This window comes from Ostrea edulis, chromosome 6 (assembly GCF_947568905.1).
Source record: "Ostrea edulis chromosome 6, xbOstEdul1.1, whole genome shotgun sequence".
Taxonomy (NCBI): Eukaryota; Metazoa; Mollusca; class Bivalvia; order Ostreida; family Ostreidae; genus Ostrea; species Ostrea edulis.
Window position 1 is genome coordinate 53,003,406 of NC_079169.1, and position 24,801 is coordinate 53,028,206.

The following is a 24,801-nucleotide window of genomic DNA, read 5'->3' on the forward strand; positions in this document are numbered from 1 at the left end:
CCAGGTAAGTGTACCTGCCCAGGTATGCTTAGTACTGTTGTTTCCTGGTAGTGTCTTACGGACCCTCCATTGAAGTAAGTCTCCTGTTACAACAGAGTGGTTTAATCAAGCTATAAGTATTTGATAGTTGTTTTAAATACACAAGAACCAGTCAGGTCTCGTACAGGAATAGTAACAAAAGTATGGTATCTATGTGCTAGTTTGGTGATTTATGTGGCCTGAAATGATTGAATGATTTTTTATATATAGGTCAGGGTGTCACTGTAAAATGCCTTGTAGAAATTCAGGAATCCTTTGTATTACATGATCACTGGTTTAGTGTGACAGGTGCCTGTGGTGTGTTTTGTTTTACCTGACCCCACAGGTTCAAGTTGTGTTTTCTGGGAGCATTCAGTGCCTTGTGAATACAGTGTGGTTGTTGAGGTGAATTTCTGTTATTGTAAAAAAAATTTAAATAAGGAACATCAATTTGGTCAATTAGTTTGAGGAAATTACTCCAAAGTGGTGTTGTTTGAAACATACATTACCAACACACTAGCTTATTTTATCTTGCTATTGAAATAATTTGATTTCACAATGACAGAATTAATTTGTATTATTTATTTTTAAAATTTTATTTATTAGGGATTGGGCATTTTTAACAGCCATTGATACTGAAAGATGAGGATACCTTGCAAAATTGTTTGTAATCTTCAAAAGTACATCTGTATATGTGTATGAAACAATGTGATTAATTCCATTGTGATTTACCTTTTTCAGATTGACCCGCCATCATGTTTCTGTGGAGAAAACTTTCCTCTGAGTGTGTGACCCACCATCCCAGTCATCACCATGGATACACTAGCTCCGCAGTCTGTGTTAGACCACAGATCTAACAAGAAGGAATCGCTTTTGGTCTCGGATCGTATAACTCGCCACAAATCTGCAAGTAATCCATCGGATCAGGTGTCTGATAGTGAGGAGATTGACATTAGGATTCCCCAGCCCTACAGGACCAGTTTCAGTGCTGTGCTTACTCCTGCCAGAGTGTCGAAAGAGCGCAGTCGATCGACGAGTCCAGCTCGCGTTTTAACATCCAGCATGAAATCTGAACACGGTGCAGTAGGGCGCAAGCTGAGCCCAAAACATGTGACATATGATGCCAAAGTTACTGTGAGACATTCAGACTCGTATGATCATGAAACGGAGGTTCTGCAAGGGGACGAGCTGAACTCGAGTGTGGACCCAGCTTTTGATCCTTCATTTACAGATTATGAAAGCCCAGGAGGAAAAATGGATTATTCTTCAAAAATCAGGGAAATGACTGAGCTGATTGTGAATGAATACTCTGATAAAAATGGTGTTGATGTGACAGATTCTAGTCAGAACAGTCGGAAAAGAGTGATGGGACGGCAGAATGCTAAAAATGGATTGACCAATGGCGGATCTCCCTCCCCACAGAAACCAATGCCTCCTGTACACCAGCTGAGTAAGGAATACGATCATGACCGGACAGTAAGTTACAGACAGGCAATCACAAACCAGTACTCGGAGGAAGTGAAGAAGTTAGCAGAGGCCAAAATTGAGGAGAGGTACCCACCAGGGGCCAGAATTACGCACAATAGCCTGGTTAAAGATGTCAAAGCTGAGCGGTCAAATTCGGTGCCTTCACATCCCGGTCTAGAGGATAATAACAGACTAACTCCAACAAAAAAATCTGTTGGAGGCAGCATTGGAAACTTTTTTAGAAAGTTATCTCCGAGACTGGGGCGGAAATCTCGCAAGGACAAGGGATCTACCTCAAGTGTAGACACAGCTGGGTCTCAGGATATGAGTTTATCTCGCAGTAAAGTGAGGAGCTCCTTTCTGAAGCTGATGGGACGGTCCAAAACACAGTCTACGACCAGGAGCCAGGACAGTCTGGATTATCTGTCAGCTGACCGCGAGGCTGGCTTTGTCCAGGAAGACAAACAAAACCAAATGCCAACCTCTTCCAACAGAATTCTCAAGTCCATCGAACAAAACACCATCACAGAGCGAGACGTCTACCAAAGATTCAAAGAAAAACAATCACCAAAGAGTTCATCAGAGTCTTCTCAGCTCCAGGGAGAGGTCCATCGACAAAGCAGACCCCAGGCCATGAGGGCCACTGCTGCACTGTCACCACCAGGGACGGACAAAGAGAATTTGTCTCAGGCGGATGCTCCCTCTTCCAGTGGTGAACAGTCGGTTGCTGAGCCACTGACCCGCGTGGATCCACCTAGCTCTCTGGACATCCGTGTGGTGGCGAAATCCCCGAGAGTTCTACAGTCCTCCATGCTCAGTGCACTTTCTAATGAGGATTCCATTGGTGAATGTTCCCTTGACAACACACTCACAGGTGAGTGGGATTTCTCTCCACAAAATACTGCAGTTTTTGACGTAATTAAGTTTATCAACAGTAGATGATTGTAGATATGCCTGCTTTATTATTCAGGTTAGATACTGCTTTCAAATATCCTTGTGGATGTGCCTGGTTTATTTTGAAACATTGGTGGGTTTTGTCCATGATGCTGGTAGCTTTCAGTAAATATTAAGTAGAGTCATTAAAAACGATAAAAAAAGGATTTAGATGGCCATTTGGCAGCATTTCTGATATGGTGTAATATGCACCTGTAGTATTGTAAATAACTGTATTAGTCAGGAAGGAAATCTATGTGTGAGATGTTCAAGGTCAGTCTGTCTGATGAAGTAGATAAACCCTACAGGGAACAATTAACGTGAATTATTGATGGAACTTTTTATTCCTCAATTAGCATACATGAACAGTCACATGATTTGATTACTTATGGAGGAGGGGGGATACTATGGGCAGATAACCCTTGCAGTCTTCCTGTCATCCATCACTCATACTGTCTAGGTACATGTATATGTGACATAGTTCATTGTGTATTAGGAGTGTGTAACTAGCAAACTATCTTCACTGATCCCAAAAGTGTATTTAAAAAGTTAAAGGGGCATTAGCTGTCATTTTATCACTAAAGGTTGAATTCAATGAAAATTGCTCTATATTATACATTTCAGTAATAGCACCAGTGTTTAATTTTTTACCTCAAAGCAAGCACATGAATATGTAATTTTAGTGATAAGATAATTATTGTCTTGCATGCCTTTTATTCTTCCTTATATATTTCTTTACACTATAAGTAGTTATCTAAGATAATTTTAGTAGGTTTTTCTTGTTTTGTACAAAATAAATAATTTTATTAGTCATTGATATGCATTCCTATGCCATTAAGAGATTTTGAGAAAAAAATAGTTGCCATCACTTTCACAGCTAATGCCCCTTTAAAGAAGAATAATACATCATGATAATGGCTGACTACCTTTTTGAAAAACATAATTTTTTAAATAGAATTGCTTAGCTGGGTAGATCAGTAGGGTAATGGGTGAACTGCTGATCTATAGTTCATGCACTCGAGTCCAGCAGGTTTTTTTCCCCCAGGTTTCTTTCTACTAAACCTTCATTTTTTAACACTAAAGTTCTCAATTTTAAAATATTGTACATATCCTCCATATCAGATTAACAATGTGACTCAGCTGTGCAGTAAGGTGTGTGTGTGTGTGTAACTTTATATTAAGGTGGAACGCTGGTTGTGGAATCATCAGATCAGGGGTAGTGGAACCAGCCAGGATAGTTCACAAATCATTGTACAACAAGGTCCTGTCACTATAAACAAATGTAACATCCATCACTGGTTCTCTGCTTGTTTATGACAGAAGATTAATGTCAGACTGGGCAGGTGCGCTGGTCACTTTTCAGACTGGTCACTTCTCAGACTGGCTTAGTTTTACATGTATTTAGTTTGGACAGTGGTCAGGAAGGGATTTGGAAAACATTTTCATAGTTCATTGTTCACTTACCTGGTAGGTTTTCTTCTTTTTAAAACCAACAATCTGAAAATGTGTAGATAATTATTTTGGTTAAGAAAATTGTGATATTTTGTAATTGCTTATGTAGACAGACTTGTGAGTCTATACAGATGGAATATTTTACCACCATTAAATTGATAATGACAGGGTGAGTTTTCACAGTTAATCAGCCCTAGCTTGTCTCATTATCCATTGATAGGTAGACATGATGCATTATGCTGTTTTGGACAGAGAAATAAATTTAAGGTTGTCGTTTATGATTGGTATAAAAGATTTATTTGAACATTTGAAAGGCTACTGGTATCGGGTACTTTAAATGGTGTTGAATCCACTCCATAGAAAATTTATCCTGTCTTTATGTAAATAATGCTGTGAAGCCAATACACAGTTCTTATAGGTTATGATTTTACACTTCAAGTTCCAACAGATAAATTTAAACCTTTTAATGGGATTGAAATTCGGAAAATTCTTGTTGCGTGTTGCTCTGTGTAATTGAAAATGTGGAAGTGACTAATTCTCTGGATTTTCATGAGAGATGTGGAGTTGTAGGTATGGTATCTTGCTTCTTTCTTCTTTTTTTTTTTTTTTTTATATATATATAATTTTGTACACATCTTCCCATTTACAAACTGAAATCTGTGTAGCTAAGCAATTGAAGAGAAATATTTATAGGTTTTATTTACTCCTAAAGAAAATGTGAATAAGTTTTTACAATAGTTGAGGGGTTTTGTTTTGTCGAGTGTGATTCGTGTCTCAGGAAGGACTCTTGATTTTCGCTGAGTGAGTCACCGGTTTTTTAGTACAGCCAGCAAAACAATAGATAGAAGTTATGTTGTATATATATAAAGTGAAAGGTCATAACCCAGGCCAGGATGCCATAGACATGTTAATGCAGCAGTTTGTCATTCTGTAACAAAGTTTTCATCAAAGGTAATGTTTCAAATGATTTACCGTATTGATATTAGGTAATCACCGAAGGCTGTATTAATTAGTCCTGCAGTGGTTTAGCAGTTTGTCATTCTGTAACAAAGTTGTTTCAAATGATTTACACTGGTCACTGAAGGCAGTGTTTTTTTGGTAATCCCTTAATGCTGTATTAATTAGTCCTGCAGTGGTTTAGCAGTTTGTCATTCTGTAACAAAGTTGTTTCAAATGTTTTACACTGGTCACTGAAGGCAGTGGTTTTTTTTGGTTTAAGGCTGTATTAATTAGTCCTGCAGTGGTTTAGTGGTCAGCAATAACAAGATAGCTGTGTAGTGTGTAAATATCATGTAAATATCACAGGTAAGTGTCTGATTAGGGGGTAATCTGTGGAGCAGTAACACTTTCCAAAAGTCCACCTGGCTGTTGTGGTAAACCCATGTGTATTGTCTGACATCAGACACAGCTAAACAGTAGCAGCTTCAGGACAAATTCGTAACTCATCAAAGTGTGCCACATTCCTTACCACTAGGGAAACAAGTGGTCTAATTACCAGTGAGTGTGGAATTTTATCTGCTATTACAGTGGTAGGGATGAACTGGTAAGTACTGGGTATACAGGGGGAGGGGGCCCACCACATCGTGTCGTAGGTCGAGATTTTTCTTGATGACATTTCTATTAACGTACCTGTAAATAGTTTTGTTAGAGAATGAATGAATTGTCAAAAAGGTATGAATGATATGATAAAAATATTTGACAGATGTTCGTTTACCTAGTTAATTGATATTGTACCTGGTGAGGATCAGATGGGCAAGCTCAGGTTCATGTTTGAAATTTTAGATCAGAATGTACATTAGAGGGTTATATGACGGGCATGGTAATGAATGAAAGAGATTTTCTCATCCCCACCTGTTGCTGATAACAGACAATAATACAGATGTCTAATTAGAAACTTAGATTAGGCACACTTCATTATTTGTAAAGGTAGATAAAAAAGGAAATGAAACAATTTTTGTGTTGAAAAACCATTTAATTAAACATAAAAACATTTACTAATTGAGAAGTGCTGATACAGGTCTTTGTCGTCAGTATGTATAGTGCGTACCGCTGTGGGAGAACTCTGGTACTGATGACCTTGTAGGCTTGTTATGGATTGATAGAAATCAATGAGCTTGACTATTATGTAGTCTCACGTCCAGTAAATCTTGTTTGACAACTGACCTGTGGGGTGACCAAGAGACCATTGCAGCATGACTAGTTAATTAATTAGTGACCAGTTCACATTAATTGGTCCACAGCACTTGCCTGGGGAGTTTAACAATACAGACATAGATCTTGTCCTAAACCTTAACCTGTTTGATTGGTGAGGTGTAGCTGTTGACAGTTTGGGGCTGATCATGTTGATATGAGTACAAACAAGTCTTTGAGTTGATTGGATTAGGTGAAAAATAATTAAAACTAAATATAAAGGACTGTGTGTTTCTGGCCTGAGATCAGAATTATTAGTCTGGGATTTTGGTGGTCTGAACCAACACAGAAAATAGACTGGTTAGCAAACCGCACGGAGCTTTTGTATTGAACAATTTATGTTTTGTGGAAAAGGATATTTGGAATGCATATCAAGCTGAGAATGACTGAAATCACAGGTAAGTTTAAAACAAAATATTTGTGAATCAAAAGTGAGCAGATGTGAGAGGGTTTTGTGTTTTTTTCTCCTCTTTGCCTCAAGGAGTTTGTGCTTTGTTATTTTTTGTCCCTTTGCCATAAGGGGTTTGTAGTTTGCTATTTTTTGTCGCTTTGCAGTAAGGGGCTTTTGATTTGTGTGTTGTTGGTGGGGGGTTTTTTTGTGTTTTTTTTTTTTTTTTTCGCTTGTCCTTGCCTTTTGTTTTCTATAGTCTGGTGTTTTAGCACAGTTGCAGGAGGTGTCCTACAATCAGTAAACGTTATTGTAAAATCAATGGCAATGATAGAAAATGCTGAATGTGTAAAGGTGACAGTGAATGAGTCAGTGTAATCAATAGGCTGAAGCTTGTAACACCTGATAGAATCTATTGCTAAGAGAGAGAGAGGGTGGGTGCGAGAGATCAGAGAGAGAGAGAGAGAGAGGGGGGGGTGAGAGATCAGAGAGAGGGGGGAGGGGGGGCACAGTGATGTAAAGGCTACAGCTTGTAACACCTGATAGAATCTATTGCTGAGAGAGAAAGAAATCAGACACACACACACAGAGAGGGAGAGAGAGAGAGAGAGAGAGAGATCAAATATGTATGTGTGTGTATATATCTATATATATTGAGAGAGAAAAAGAGGGGAAGGGAGAGAGACAGATAGAGAGGGAGAGAGACAGGAAGATCAGAGAGAGGAAGAGATCAGAGAGAGAGAAGACAGTCCCTCCCACAGAGAGGGGGATGGAGAGACAGAGCAAATATGTAATCAACTTGATGGATATATCAATTAAATTAAATCATAGTTGATGATAAGTATATTGATTAGGTTGAATTATTTGAAGTCTGGTATAGGCAGGATTCTGTGTCTTTAGATTTGCGTGTGTTGACTTATCAGGGGAGCTAGCTATACATTATGTCTACCATTAAGCCTGGTCCCAAGAGATTGCATTAAGGCAGGTAGGGAGTAGGAACAGGAAATGGAAGATCTTTTAATCCATTCTGGGCATTATTGAGACTGACAATTCAGCAATTATCTTCAATACACTAATTATAATGAGTTTGAGTTGGGGAGATGTAGAGTGGGCGAATGAAAGCTAGCAGTCTGTGGATTGACTATAGGGTGGACTGGTTCTTGAAGTTCGACGTTTTTTTCCCCTGTGTATTAGTCTGTTCTTTAGTGAGTTAGGTGTATGAATGACGTTCCCATAAATTCAGTAAGTATTCTAACACTTCATTACAATGTCTTGGCGGTGTGTAATGTTTGCTTGAGTGGACTGCCTCTGTAGGATTAGTGTACACCACTTGTTTTTTTCGGGTCAGAGTTAAGTTGTAAATTTGTTTTTGTTCCAATTTGGCACTCAATTTCAGCTGTTCATTTCAATTTCCATAAACAAAGACATTACAGATTCAAAAAAGATTACAGTCATTTCAAAATCTATAACTGTGTAGACCTACTGATATTCATAGACAGAAAAGACATCAAAAGTGCTATCCAGGTTTTAAAACTTGTTCATTCATCAAATGAAATGAATGCATTTTCTGGTAATTGTGAGATTTTGTGTATTAATGTCAGTCATTAAGGAGAGGTGTGTTTTGAACTAGCCCCCGTGTAATCACAAACCGTGACCAATGAGAAATCTGACGAAGGCATATGACACGAGAGTATATTGCATAGTTTATATTAGTCAGTGAACTGTTGTGAGGTATTGTGTACGAACCGACCGGCTGGCCAGGAATAAGGATGAAGGGTCCGTTACCTCAAAATGACCATTCTGTCAGTATGTATGACTTTATGTGTGATAATGACCTGTCCTATTACAGTCTGTGTTATTGGTAAAAGACAGTGTGAGTGACGGCTGGTACGTAACCTGTATTGCTGCTGTCAGCTGTGACAGGTCACCTCAAGGGTGAACAGGAATTTCTGAGGGAAGATCAGAACAGATCTATTGGAATTTATTCCCGTTTCTTCATTTTTAAATCTCCCTCCCCCCTCCTGTAGATCTACCTCTTAGTTGTTTTTATTTTTTCAAACTCTGGTTCTCGATAAAAGAAGTTAAGAAAAGTTAAGAAAAGCAGGAAAATTTTTGCCAATGTTTTGTATTGAAATGGATTATGGCTGCTCCACAAGCTTTCTGTTAGTGATGGTCAGAGCAGAGTGCACTCATGAGGGGATCATTCGGTCCTTGGGATCTAAAAAAATAGTTTCCTAAAAATCTATGCACTCCCAGTCTCTCTTTTTTATAGAATGATAATGAACAAGAATTTTATATTATTTAGGCCCCCCCCCCCCCCTCCCATTTCAGTAGTCTTTTTTGTATAGGATGATAATAACTGACAATTTTATATTATCTAGTTTTCCCCTTACATTTCAATATTATAGGACATACAGAGAGATATGAAAATCTCTATAATTTTGATCTGGAAGTAACAATACTACATAATCTCTGTTCAGTTCCACTGACCACTCCTTGAACTCTGTTTTGATTTCTGAGAGTTTCACGGAAAGTCTGAATCACTTGTAATTTCCTGCCATCATTTCCTTCAGAATGACATATTTATATTGATATTTACACATGTTTGGTCTACTTATATCAAATTTACATCTTTCCCAGCTTACTTGAATGTTATGTTTTTTTTAAAAATCCAAATCTTGATATAATGAGGTCTTGAAAATTGTTGCTGCTATGTATACCAGGTTAGAGAGCAAAAACAGTCAGCTGTTCGAGGGGGATGAAAATGATTAAAACCATTGGAGTTTGAAGATTAAAATGAGCTGTGGTAGTCCTGCTTCCTTCCTGTTGGTCTGGTTTTTTGTGAGATCGAGGGCAGACATGTGCTGTGTGCTAAAATAACCAGGAAAATATTGTGTGTGTTATTTTGTTCTAGTTTCTCGGGGATACTCACGAGCTTGAATTCTTGTTTTGAACTGAGACATACTTTTAACATGGTGAGTAAATAGGGGTGATTTTCATTCATTTATAAATCCCGTGATTTATTTAATGCTCCAGGATGCCAAATCTTATTAACTTGAGGAGAACTCGATAATCTCCCAAGATGCATTTAAACGAAATATTAATTGTCTTGGAATGTATATTATCTCTGGGCACGGTAATATATTTCTTGGCTTGACACAGGGTAAATTGGATTCTTCAGAACTGTGGGGACATTGATTACTCTGAGTGATTGGTTTTTAAGGGATGTATCATATGTGTTGTAAGGAGAATTAGAATTATATGTTGTATTTTTTATTGTTTAATTCGTTTTGTGAGGAAATGAATTTTGAAGATTTCCATTTCCTGACCAAATTAATGTAGTTTTTACCCACGCTATTCACGCTGTAATCTAATGACTATATTCATATTTCTGTCGCTAACAAATTTTTTAATTGTCGCCTATATTATATAAATCACTGGAGTATAGACTGGTTTTCAGAAAGGAAGTTGTTACTCTCTTCACAAGTGTGTCATCGCAAAAATGTGTATAGGAGTGTTGTGTGTATGGACTTAATCATGAGTTCAAAAGGTCAGCATTATAAGTATAATTAACCAATATATTGCTTTATTTGATGGCACACAATGAACATGAAACGCTAAAGGTGTCAGAGTGTACAGTAAAAACTAATGGCTACATACATTGTGATGTAGAAAGCTTCTAGTTATGTTAGCTCGATTAAATCTACTAAGTACTACATTGCATGCACCTGCAGTAGTGACACGTTGAGTAGACATTTACGAGTTAGTATGTGAGATCAGGTCATTGCCATGTTATAGTACTACCGCGTGTTAGCTGGCTGTCCTGGGGGAGTAGATCCTGGGGACTTTCTCTATGTAGTACTGGGGGAGGGGAGGGTCCTGGGGACTTTCTCTATGTAGTACTGGGGGAGTAGATCCTGGGGACTTTCTCTATGTAGTACTGGGAGAGTAGATCCTGGGGACTTTCTCTATGTAGTACTGGGGGAGTAGATCCTGGGGACTTTCTCTATGTAGTACTGGGGGAGTAGATCCTGGGGACTTTCTCTATGTAGTACTTGGGGAGGGGACGGTCCTGGGGACTTTCTCTATGTAGTACTGGGGGAGGGGAGGGTCCTGGGGACTTTCTCTATGTAGTACTGGGGGAGTAGATCCTGGGGACTTTCTCTATGTAGTACTGGGGGAGGGGATGGTCCTGGGGACTTTCTCTATGTAGTACTGGGGGAGGGGATGGTCCTGGGGACTTTCTCTATGTAGTACTGGGGGAGGGGGTCCTGGGGACTTTCTCTATGTAGTACTGGGAGAGGGGGTGTCCTGGACACTTTTCCTATGTAGTACTGAGGGGGGGGGGGTCAGATCCTGAACACTTTCTCTATGTAGTGCAGGCGACACATTCTTCAGTATCTACTCATTATCAGGAAGGAAACGGCAGAAAAACAAAAGTAGATAAGTAACGGGAAGTCTGTCGTTTTATCTGAGATCACGCAAAATTAAAGATGGCGAGTGAGTCACTGTTTGCATCAGGTAATTGTCCTGAATATCTGTCCTGTAGATCAGTAAAGTGCTAGGAAAGTCTCGTCAACCTGTGACAAGCTTAGTGGACTTGGTTCTTTAAGGATGACTTTTTATTGTGGGACTATTGATTGGTGTTTTCTACAGACCTGTACCACAAGCTGACTCCCTGAGTCCTCAGCCATTGATTCACACACTTGTTACTGCTTACACTGATTGCAGTTCACATCAAGGTGTTGCTTCTGTGATAGCTTAAGGGGTTGCTTATTATGTTGGGTATGCATCGTGATTTAAAAAAAAAATCACTTGGGTACTAGCATTAATGGATGACTTGAGAGTGAAAGGCGTGTTCTAAGCCAGTACATCGGTATCTGGAGGGGATTGTGGGGAAAAAATACCGATACAATGTTTTATTCCAGTGAGTGTGACATAACGGACTGTGTATTATGGAATGTAATCAAGTTTTGGTGAAATCAGGCACTAAAAGCCGTATATGAAATTCTGGTGACTCATACAGAGTGCCTCATCAACTGTCTCAATTGCACTATCCACTATTGGTAAAGATTTGTAACACTTCATCCCATGACACAGATATTTTTAATGTTGTGATTAATTACTCTTCGTTTATTTACAGATAGTGAAGCCTCATTATTAAGTCGAGGTGGGTCTAGTAACAGCTCCAAGAGACCAGCTTTAGGCAGCAGAGCGAATACCCTCGGATCTGAGAGTGCCCTCAGCCCTACCTCCCTACCGGGGGATCATTACTCCGGGAAAATCCGATCTACGTCAGACAATGCAGTACTTTTCACAAGCATGCCAAAACTGGCCTCAGTGGCTGACACGGAATTTAAAGAGAACACAAAGACTCCGTCGTATCTAAAACTAAGTGGTGCTGTGAGTGGATACGGGAGATATAGCCAGTATAGTTCGTATAAATCCATAGAAAAGCGTTCACCGTACTCTAGCTGTTCATCATTACAATCAGACAACAAATCCAATCCAGACATGCCAGTCACTAAAGTGACCTCCCCTTTGAGAAAGACCTCAGCTACTAACAGTAACCTAGAACTGGGTTTAATATGTCCCCAGCCCCTAGTGTATGACAATGGTCTTATCTCTAATGGTACCTCAGAAAATGGACAGATTTGTACTACCGGAAGATCACTATCCAACTGGAGACAGACAACAGGTAAATGTACATAAGAGGAGGAATGTAGTGGGGAATGCATGCCTATAAATTGGCAGAAAACGGGTAAATGTATTGTAGACATAAAAGGAGGAATGTAGTGGGGAATGCATGCTATAAATAGGCAGAAAACGGGTAAATGTACCAAATGTAAGGAGAGGAATGGTTTATGCATCATTAGTAAAAAGATTTAGAATGCTCCAACAGTTGTATGTAGTGGGATTTACAATACTGTTAATATTTTTTTGTGCAGAAAGGTAAGTTTCAGAATAAGAATTTAGATGATCATAGAAATTCACTAATTTTAAAGGCATGTATTTTAAATCTACGAAAAATTGAAAATGATTAAAAAAAAAAATGTCAGTTCTTGTAAAAAGTGGACTTTTCCCCCATTCAATTTTAAATTAGGTCTTCTTGAGCCCATACTGAACACAGCAAGTCATTGAAATCCATGCACCATTTATGATGATGGTACATATTCTAGATTTGGGAATAGAGATTTAGTCAGTGGTAAAAGACTTCCATGTTTTATGTTGTAGGATGGTGAATACTTTTTGAATATCACTCAACAGTGGGCGGACAGATTGATGACCCAATGTCACCAGATCGAGGGATACCTGCAGAGTCCCAATATCTCCGAGGACGGTAAGTGTAATGAGTCTATACTGTGTCATAGGTCAATTTCACTTGCTGGGAATTCTCATGTGCTTCAACAATACTTCTCATTACCAGCTCGTTGGAGTTATCGCGCTTTGATGACTCTTGTGCGTCATTGGTAAGAAAATGCACAAATCTCGCGAGCAAGTGCGAGATTACTGGACATAAACGAAACGTTCAGAGCACCCCCCCCCCCCCCCCCCCCCCCCACTTTAAAAGTTAAAATGCATGGTGTATTTTTAAATAAAATTACCATTAGTCAAACTGCATTTTTTCAAATATTCTAACACTATCTTATTAAAGAAGTTTCATGTTTTTTAAACTCCAACACACACCAAACCTATTTGAAAAATTCCCAAACAACGATGTTCTTTGGACACCCAAGTCCATCAATATTTTTTGTAATTTTCAAATTAGCTTAGATGCAGTTTGGGAAATGCATTAGGTGTGTTAATTAGTGTTATAAACGGCTTTTAAAAATGCAGTTTGGCATATACATGTACATGTACACAACTTGTCTAAAATATGGAAATTGACGGGGGGGGGGGGGGGGGGGGGGGGGGGGGTTACGTGTACGATTACAAAGTCCATGCCATATGAACCTGTCCTAATTGTATGATAAATAGAATGTCTTCATAGTCTGACAGAATAACTTTAAAAACATATTCATCACATTAATTACAAGAAAAGTTCTTGTGTTGGATGTGCTTATAGGTTTTTCCCTTCACCGTTCTTCTTGCGATTGACGCTTTATATCGGTCAGATTTGGCAAATTTAGTAGCTTCTCTTCCTCACATATAGTTTAATACGTTCGTCTGTTTTCTTGTAAGAATATCAATTCCTAAATTTGACTTTAGAATCTTTATCAGTGTTGTGGTTTGCAGTCGGTAATATAATATGTATTCGATACCATAATTCATATTACGTATGCCTAAGTAATGTGTTTACATTATGTTGTCCCGGTAGCAGGACTTTACGCGCCTTTAATTTGAAGAGTTCACTAATGGAAATGATAAGTATTCATGGAGAGCAGTGCACAGTTTAGTGACACTCTCATGTAGCACTTGCCTAAACCATTTCACCAAAGACGTTTGATTCTCTAAAATATTGCTATATTGATTAGCATCTGGTGAATCTCTTCTTACAGGAGATCAATTGTGTCACAAATGATGCCTAATTGATGAGTAACTGAAATTGTTCTTCTAAAGACCGAGCCACTGTTTTTGATATTTATAAATTGCAAATTTTGCATTAAAACATCAAAAGATGTAAATATTTAAGAAGAAGAAAAGATTTGTACCCCAATTCTTAAAATTGTACAGCAGCAAAAATTAATGTTTATCCTGTTTAAACAGCCTAGAGGGTGATAGGTTTATTATAGTGGTGGGGGTTCGGTTTTATTTAGGCCCTCTTAGTGAAGATAGGGTTCATGGGTGGTATCTGTGTAGTCCCATTTTCCTAATTGAAGGGTTTGTGATCCACCACATTTTTTGTAACTCTTGACATATCATGTTTAAATTTTTGGGGCTGAATTAATTTCCTGCATAATTACATGATCTAATTAAATCAAATGCATCAACAGATAATGGCAACACTTGTTCCAGCCTTGGTAACAGACATGCTGATATTAGCTTGTTATGGACACCACTAAAGAGGATGTCTGTAGGGTGTGTACTGACAGATGAAAATTTGTCTGTAGGGTGTGTACTGACAGATGAAAATTTGGGGGGGGGGGGGGGGGGTACTCTTTCACGGTTTTTGTGTCACAAGGTTGAAGTCTTTGGGTAAAAGTTCTGATATTCTTTCTGAATATGTATATTTCAACAAATTCAGTGTTTTAATTAAAATCAAATGTTAGAACCATTTGCATACTCACTACACAAAATGAACTCTGATTGGCTAAAAGTCAAAGTTCAACTCTGGTCAAAGTTATGTTTATAGCTTGATGGTAATACTATTGACCACCTTTTATGAAAAAAACCCATAAACTGTCAAGGGTTAGTGAGAAATGCAGTGAATCACAATTTCACAAAACCCTCATCTTAAGTCGGAGGTCCAATGCAGAGTAAATTTACATGTTCTCCAAGGAATGCAGAGGATAGTACATAAGATATATCGAGGGATATCTATAATGCAGAAGTGCCCCCTATTTATAGATAGGGAGACTCAGGATCCAAGCTATCACATGTTAGGGTATGTATGTATACAGTCTATTGGTAAAATGGGAAATTTTGGAAGGAAAATGTAGCAAAATAACAATCCTCCCCCACAGATTTTTTTTTTTACACACGTAATTTGCAGTTGTTTCAGACTTGGGACAGCTGTATTTGTGTACAGTTGCAACATGTTGTACTTGACATAACTGGTAACATAGTAAGAGTGTTAGTCATTCTGTATCGTGGGGTATGAGTGAACCAGTGCATCTGCTGTACAAGGATTCAGGCAGCCAAACTCGGTGTCAATTATTTTTAGAATTGTTAAAAAAATGTTTGAAGAGGCTAAATACAATCTCTGTGTTGGCAGGGAATTTTTTGGTTTGCATGCTTTTGAACATAACCAGGCTGGTGCTAGTTTTAATGTATCTGTAACAAACCTTCTGTTTGATATAGTAATTTGATAAAACAGAATCTTGTAAGAAACTGAAAATCACTGACATTGAAATTTTATGTTTAATGTTAACATGAAACAGACCACAGAAATATTTCTTTCGGTTCCTAGTATGAATGCTGTGTAAAAGTTTTCAAACAGACAAATTAATGATTGTCAAGCAGCTGTCATTTATTTCCACAGTGCGGGGCAAAATTCGAGCAGCTGTGGGGAAGGCCAATTTACTGATCTCTCAGAAGTTTAAGCAGTTCCGTGAACTATGTGCAGAACATATGGTGAGTTGTCTCCCCTGATATAATGTGTCCCAATAGCTAGGCGGGCTCTGTGGCGATACCATTGAAGTCCTGTACACCGACAGGTATTGCCAGAGAGATTCCATTCAGATCAGTCGTCTTCACGATCAGAACAAATTCAAGGTCCACTAGCACTTTTGTGTAAAGCAGCAGGGCCACAAGCGTAAATGAGGTCTTTGTTTTATTGAGTGTAAAGTCACTGATATCCCATACTGTCTGTACAATCAGAGTTGTCATGATTTATATGTAACGTGAGATGTCGCTGTTGTGCACTGATTGTTTTACATGTAAATTTGCCTTTGTCTTATTATGTAATTAAACTGAAATTAGAGAATGAATGTGTACCAAGTTTATGCCTTGGAAATGCATGGATAATTTTAATGTTTTCTTGGCAAGATATTTGGGATATGAAAAAAAATGTTCAATATTATCATGATTATTTAAAGAATAGATGACTTGACAGTTTGTATTATGAAGGTATATAAACATTTGAATGCATGGGGGTATTTTATATTTACTTCCATTGTTTTTATATCTCCCATGATACACACAACCTAGACACTTACTAGGGCCCCGCCATAGCCGGGTGCCTTCTAGTGATCAGCCTGTGTGTGTCTGTCCTTCCATCCGTGCAAACCCTTTTCAGGATTTTTGTGGCTATCCCTGCAGCTATTGAATGGAAAATTTATACATGAAATTATATCAGTGGGTTAGAAATTCAGTTTAAGTTTGGGTTTTGTCAGCCTACTTTTGAAAAAGTTAACAAATGTTGTGGATTTTATAGTTTTCGGAACTTTTTTGGTTATCATTGCAGCTGTTGAATTGAAAATGTACACATGAACTTATATCAGCAGGTTACAGATCAAGTTTTAGTATGGGCTCTCTTGACCTATTTTTGAAAGTGATGGACCTTGAGCCTAGCCAAAAAGTGGACCCTTTCTATGATGCTTGCTATGACAATGATATCTAGTTCTGTTTACATGATTCAGATTTTTATATGAAGTTGAAAGGTCATTGCTTTTATCAAGATATAAAAAGAAACAGCATTATAGGTTTGTTATTCTCAAAAGATTGGTTAACTATGAATATAAGTGGATTTTCTGTTCAAGTGGATGTTCTATATAATATAAGTGGATTTTCTGTACAAATGGATGTTCTGTGTAATATAAGTGAATATTCTGTGTAATACCGTATAAGCAGAATTTTTAGCGAGGATTTGAAAATTTGGCATTATTAGTGATGGTGCTGAGATCACTTAAATTGAATATCGCTAACAATTTATTCCATATCATAGGTAATAATTATCTTTCTTGGAATTATAAATTCACCAAAATTAACTCTCGCTGAATATATATACCAATTTTTATGGGAAAATCGCTAAATTTGTGTCTTGCTAATCATTCCACTTGTACGATATAAGTGGATATTCTTTATAACATAAGTGGATGTTCTGGGTAATATAAGAGGATATTCTGTGTAATATAAGTGAATGTTCTGTGTAATATAAGTCAATGTTTTCTACTATAGAATCCTACAGAAGACGGCAAGGTGTTGAAGTGGGCTGACCTACAGGGATTCTGGGAGATGATTAAGATCCAGGCGGACAACATTGATGACAACTTCGCAGAACTCGACCTGATGAGACAGAATGGATGGAAGGAACTGGCAGCTCATGTATGTCATGTGTTGTTAGGTCACACATTTACATCTCAGTCAGGTCACACATTTACATCTCAGTCAGGTCACACATTTACATCTCAGTCAGTTCACACATTTACATCTCAGTCAGTTCACACATTTACATCTCAATCAGGTCACACATTTACATCTAAATCAGTTCACACATTTACATCTCAATCAGGTCACACATTTACATCTAAATCAGTTCACACATTTACATCTCAGTCAGGTCACACATTTACATCTAAATCAGTTCACACATTTACATCTCAGTCAGGTCACACATTTACATCTAAATCAGGTCACACATTTACATCTCAATCAGTTCACACATTTACATCTCAGTCAGTTCACACATTTACATCTAAATCAGTTCACACATTTACATCTCAATCAGTTCACACATTTACATCTCAGTCAGGTCACACATTTACATCTCAATCAGTTCACACATTTACATCTCAATCAGTTCACACATTTACATCTCAATCAGGTCACACATTTACATCTCAATCAGTTCACACATTTACATCTCAATCAGTTCACACATTTACATCTAAATCAGGTCACACATTTACATCTCAATCAGTTCACACATTTACATCTCAGTCAGTTCACACATTTACATCTAAATCAGTTCACACATTTACATCTCAATCAGTTCACACATTTACATCTCAGTCAGGTCACACATTTACATCTCAATCAGTTCACACATTTACATCTCAATCAGTTCACACATTTACATCTCAATCAGGTCACACATTTACATCTAAATCAGTTCACACATTTACATCTCAATCAGTTCACACATTTACATCTAAATCAGTTCACACATTTACATCTCAATCAGGTCACACATTTACATCTCAATCAGGTCACACATTTACATCTCAATCAGTTCACACATTTATTTCTCACATTATCACCAGTGTGAGATCGACTTTACCCATGCGAGACAGCCATGTGAGATTTTTCTGTCTCACACTGCTGCGACGTCATTTGATTGTGACGTCATATATTTTCTATGATTTACGTTACACGGTGAAGATTTACGTTACACGGTGAAGTAAAATATTTTGCATTGTTTTCTTTAAATTTTAATGTAGTATACTTTCTGATGGACAACCTTGGGTTTTTTAGTTTACACTTACAGTGTAAACCATTTTCGGGTATGATCTTTCTGCCTATCTAATTAGTTTTTGCATTGAAGTTCAAATGAGGATTTTCATAATTTAAAATTTTCTCATTGCTCATAAATCTATGCACTAAACTGTAGGTAAAATGTGAGAAAAATAATCCTTCATTATTTACTTGTGTGGGATAGGGAAATCCCACCTCTGGAACAAGATTTGCCGTCTAGGACTCGGCACAGCCTCGTCCTAGACTGCGAATCTTGTCCCCTCGGTGGGATTTCCCTATCCCACACTCGTACTAATGAAGGATTCTATTAATCTCAGTCAGTTCACACATTTACATCTCAGTCAGTTCACACATTTACATCTCAATCAGTTCACACATTTACATCTCAGTCAGGTCACACATTTACATCTCAATCAGTTCACACATTTACATCTCAGTCAGTTCACACATTTACATCTCGGTCTGTGACGTAACTCAAAGACCAGTCCGACATTTTATGTTATGTTATATACATGCGTATACATGTATATGTATGTATAATGAAATATCACAATGCCGATTGAATATACACAACTAGTTTCATTCTTCATCCTGAGCAACTAATGAGGTGTGAAACTAGTTGAATGTATTCAATTGGCATCATGATTTTTGTGCCCCTGAGATTGAAAATCGGGGGCATATTGTTTTTGTCCTGTCTGTCATTCTGTAATTCTGTATGAAACTTTAACCTTGCTAATAACTTGAACAGTAAGTGCTAGAGCTCTGATATTTCACATGAGTATTCCTTGTGACAAAACCTTTTCGTGGGTACCAAATTTTTGACCCTTGACCTTGAGTTTGACCTACTTTTAAAAAATTTGACATTGGTCATAACTTCTGAATGGTTAATATTTGATCTTTTATATTGCACAAGAGCATTTCTTGTGACAAGATCTTTCTACTGGTACCAAGATATTTGTCCTTGGCCATCTTTGGAATTGACCATTATCGGGGGCATTTGTGTTTCGCAAACACATCTTGTTTATTTTAGTTTACTACTTCTTTTGTAGATTTTTCTTTCTTTATATCTGGATTTTTTAGAGAGAGAGAGAGAGAGAGAGAGAGAGAACTAATCTGATCAGAGGGGCCTATGTCTGTGGCACAGACTATGTATCTTGTAAAATAGAATCTATAAAAAATACTTGTATTTTATATGACCTTGAATCAAAATACATAATAAATGTCCCATTGCCATATACAGTTATGATGAAATACATTAAAAAACATATAATTCCTTTTCTACAACCTGTCATATTTTATTTTTAGATGTATCAGTTCAAAGGTTTTAACCTGTAAATGTTCACAGTACGTTGTTCGGTACTGGTAAAATTGTCAATTTTACTGGTGTGCAAAAATTAAAATTAGATAGAAAAATCTTTGCTAGTTTGAGTCACCCTTTCCTCAGCTAATGAGTGGTATTGATTGAATTAATGTTCTGGTAAAATCTACCATGTGACAGATTATCTGATCAGTGAGAAACTGGGTTAGTGGGGGAAAAAATATCTGGACTATCGATTCCTGAAAATGTATAGTAACAGAGAAGCCAGCACTCTCACTAATTAGTTAAACATCAATAGTAGAAAAGTGTAGCAGAATCGCTTATATTCATAGCTGCCAATTTTCATGGATGTAAGATTTTTTGGTCTACTTTATTGGGACATGATGTTTTGGTTGGTAATACAAGCTGTCTAAAACTTTTTTACTATATACTATATGAAATTTTAATGTTAAAGTAACAAAGTATTGTTAAAGTAAATTAATGTAAGGCACAACTTGCTTTGTGGACAATAATTTGTTTCACCTCCTACAACAAAATTGTTGATTTACAAGCCTGCACCAAACGCTATTTAGAAAGACTGGTGTTAACATTTGCAGTTTTTCAAAATTCACAGTTTTGTATTTGCCGGGGGGTTATTATATTTCCTATGTTTTCATCTTTGATATCTGTACCAAATAATAGCCATTTCCTCAGGAATGTGAGCAATCTGTGTATGAATCTTGATAAATATAGTATGACTATTTTAATGGATGGGAATATTCTGACAGAAATGATATACATATGTAATGTGAATATAAAACATCCATTTCATTTTTGAAAATATATGTACCTAAATTCCTGGGGGACACTTTTTACAAAGCGATAATGCACTTCATGAAGGATGCTGGCATAGAATGTAGCAGTTCATACCCTCACATGTATTTTCAAAACTGAAATATATTAAGTACGGACTCTTCAGTGTTTCATGTACAGAGTGAGAGTAGTTGTGTATCCCCTCGCTTATTGTCCGTTACAGAGAGTAGTGTATCCCCTCGCTTATTGTCTGTTACAGAGAGTAGTGTATTCCCTCGCTTATTGTCTGTTACAGAGAGTAGTGTATCCCCTCGCTTATTGTCCGTTACAGAGAGTAGTGTATCCCCTCGCTTATTGTCTGTTACAGAGAGTAGTGTATCCCCTTGCTTATTGTCCGTTACAGAGAGTAGTGTATTCCCTCGATTATTGTCCGTTACAGAGAGTAGTGTATCCCCTCGATTATTGTCTGTTACAGAGAGTAGTGTATTCCCTCGCTTATTGTCCGTTACAGAGAGTAGTGTATTCCCTCGATTATTGTCCGTTAAAGAGCACTATTGACATAGTCAGGTCTCAGACGTCTTATTCCTGAAATCTCCTTACTCGAGAAGTTTCTTTCTTTGACATCTAAATGTGTAATTAAACTATCATCTTAATGTTATTAGAGATAAATCAGTAATAATTCACATCACCACATCTAAACCTGCTCTCATTGTGTTTGGGTTTTTAAACCTTTTCACAAAAACAGGATTTATATTGAAAAAAAAGGCTTATGATTCTTTTCGAGTTGTTAGAAACTAATGGATTTTTATAATCACACAAGTATTAGCTATTTTCAATCTGAAAGAAATAAGAGCCCCTCGTATCACTAACTCTTCTGTACATGAACTTTAACCAAAAGTTATAGACGATGTGCTTTTAAGTTCTTTCAAAGCCGTGTATGTAGGTATTTGGACAATTGAATTCTGATACTGAATGTTAAATAGTACAATGAGAGAGATGTATAAAAATGGTGACAAAACCAGGGGGAAATTTTTTTAGCTCACCTGTATAAACTAAATACGTCAATTCAGTTATAAAGATGCATCATTTCTACACATTCATTGACCAAAAGAAATTCTTGAAGAGTAATGACCTTTGATTCTGCAAAATTCTGAAAATGGACATTTTTAGGAAGAAATCAATGTAGAAATATATTTCATGAATGAAGACAGTAGCTGCAACACTCCCTAAATCAGTGAAGTTCCTACAACAGACTTTGTTTTATGTTATTGAAGTGATGTTTGATACAAAGTGAAAAACAAAATATGGCAATTACAGAAATCAGATTGTCCTTAAATGAAGACATTGTCCTTCAAAATTTTACATATTTGGTTCAATAAAAAAGTCAAATTGAGTATCATTAATGTTGTGCAGTACATGTGTACTTGTATTTCCAAAATTTATCAGTAAGATGCCATTTCTGTGAATGTTCATCATGTCATTTTAACATGACTAATTTATGTGAAAATAAACTTCTTAGACCACCCCTGACTGTAGACATTGTACACATGGAAAATCTCTCATTTTTACAATGTACTTTCACATAATTTGGTTGTTAACTAATATTTACCAAAAGTGATGTTATTTTGATATTGTATTTTGTGTTTTAGTCACGAGGAAGTTCTGTAAACTCGAGTCCAAAGTCAGGAAGCATATCGCTTAGCAACGGGAGCACTCCTAATGGAACACCAGGATCCCGACGGAAAACTACCAGATCCAAAGATACCCCCGAGTCTTCCCCAGAAAGGACAGAGAAAATGAGGGCAGCAGCAAAAGCCCGTGAAGAGGCTCGCAAAAAATTGCTGGCTGACAGACGTGCAGCCATGAAACAGAAACAAAAACCAGACGATGTCGAGATATTCATCTCGTAAAAAATGGAAATCTAAATTTTACACAACTGCCAGATTGTCAAGTATTCTGAAGCAAGTACTTGTGCCATAAAATAGCAGGGATGATTTCATTAAACAGTGAACTGAGCAAGATCCAAAAGGAGACCTAGTGTGGTTTTCTAAACTGGAAATCCACAGTATCACTTCTGAAAGTTCGCCAGAACATCCGATAAAAGGATTGGAAAACATCTAAACTGGTTATTGCATTACAGATTTTGTGAGTTGAAGTACAATGTGCAATATTTGTGAATTCCAAGGTATCGCTGTGTGGTGTATCAGTGTGTATTATGGGGTAGCCCAGTCCACCATTTAATGATGGTCAGAGGGATTGTATGTAACTGTCCACCATATAACGATGGTCAGAGGTATTTATGTAACTGTTGTCACTTGTGAGTACAACAGTACCTGTACCAAATGAATATTTAATTTAAAGTCAAATGTGCCAAGGGCTATTTGGGTATTGTTGCAAGGTTTTTTAAATGTGGTCCCCCCTTTTTTCTCCTCCAGAAAGCATCTTTGATTGTTCATAAAGCATCTTTGATTGTTCATTCAAAAATTAAAAACATTGAAATAGAAAAATATATATGCTAATCTAGTCATCAATATAAAACAATCAGAGAGCATCAAACTGGTATGAACAAGCTATGTGTATGCAGCGTGGAATTTCGTAGGAAAGGCGTCCTTGTGCTGCTTCTGGGACATTCCTTCATTAAATACTTCAGAGGGTTATTCAAACTTTCAAAAGAAAAACCAACTTTCGCACTTCAAATTTGAAAGATTGAAGTCTGACACACTCTGGGGTTTTAAGTAAAGGGGAATCTTTTTACTCTTCAGAGTTCAAAAACTATTTCTTGCAAAATGTTACAAAGGGAGGTAACCCATACTCTGTAACATGTTAAGTAGGGGTATTTATTATTTTAGTTGCCATTAATTATACATACCAAGGTCATTTCATTACAAACATTTACATTTACTGCAAGGCTGATATTTTGTTGGGAAGTGGCTCCTATCTGAAGGCTGTTTGATTTCGTAAACTGGTAATATTCTGTTCAGAGCAGTGTTTTAAAATGTATGAAAATGACGAATGACTCTTTACCAGACCACAATTCTGTGTATATATTGTTGAAATTTTATGGCTTCTTGCATGCTTTTTTTTTAATTGAATTGACTTAGAACATTGAATATTTAGAAAATTTCAAATGGCTTTTTAGCAGTCGAATGTTTTTAGTAAAACTACTGAAAGTTAAAGCGGATTTTTAGCGAATTATTTGTTGTATTGAAACTTTATTTTAATCTTTTACGAAAGGATTAACTTAAAATGCTTCAAGATTATTTTTTTTTAACTTAAAATTATCAACATCTAACGAATCTCATTACTTTTTCATTATCGTCAGTTATCTATTTATTTTTAACAAGTCACATTGGTTACGAATATTGCATTTGTTATTTTGATTAGGTTTGTGTTGTGAATTCATTGTATCACCCAGCTGTATTTGGAATGGTACTTATCCATACTGTGTTTTTATTCATGGAATACTGACTTTTCAGTAAGAACTTCTCCTCTTATTGACCACAAAACAAAATGATATTACAGTACTTGTAGTTGTTGTGACTTCGAAATTATTTGTTACATTAATGTTATAATCGCAGTGCCTATTATTTCATGGAATAAAACGTTACCAGAAAAATTATACAAGACTGTTGTATATTTTTACATTATCATAGGCAGCAGAAGGTTATACAATGGCTTGTGGAATTGAAGCCCGTGTAGGAATTTGATTGATTGGTTGTGTATTGTTTAACGTCTCATTCAAGAAAATTTCACTTATATGGAGATGTCGCCATTGCTGGTGAATGGCTGCAAAATTTAGGCCTACGATCAGCGTGTACGGCCTTTGAGCAGGGAAGGATCTTTATCGTGCCACACCTGCTGTGACATGGGGCCTCGGTTTTTGCGGCCTCATCCGAAGGACTGCCCCATTTAGTCGCCTCTTACGACAAGCAAGGGGTACTTAGGATCTGTTCTAACCTAGATCCCCATGAGTGTGTACGAGTTTGAGAACATTTATGTGTGCGGCATAAGCAGAATTTTTAGTGAGCATTTAATTTTGGCATTATTAACAAGGGTGTAATAACCTTGTGAATAAACAAACTGTCAACCTTAATCTTGTTTATGAACAGTGAAATCTTTATACCTAGTTTGGATGAACAATCAACTGTAACCCTGAATAAATTCACAA

At 37.1% G+C, this 24,801-nt stretch overlaps 1 protein-coding gene across 1 annotated transcript; it reads left to right on the forward strand.

Annotated features, from left to right (window-relative positions):
- On the forward strand, positions 1-24,252 carry LOC125683468 (disks large-associated protein 4-like). Its single transcript, XM_056139985.1, is given in 8 exon segments — positions 1-74; positions 760-2,359; positions 11,592-12,100; positions 12,102-12,146; positions 12,683-12,788; positions 15,591-15,682; positions 17,228-17,374; positions 22,283-24,252. Coding segments are annotated over 7 exon segments (2,688 nt in total). The 5' UTR covers positions 1-74; positions 760-831; the 3' UTR covers positions 22,544-24,252.
- The last annotated feature ends 549 nt before the right edge of the window (positions 24,253-24,801 follow it).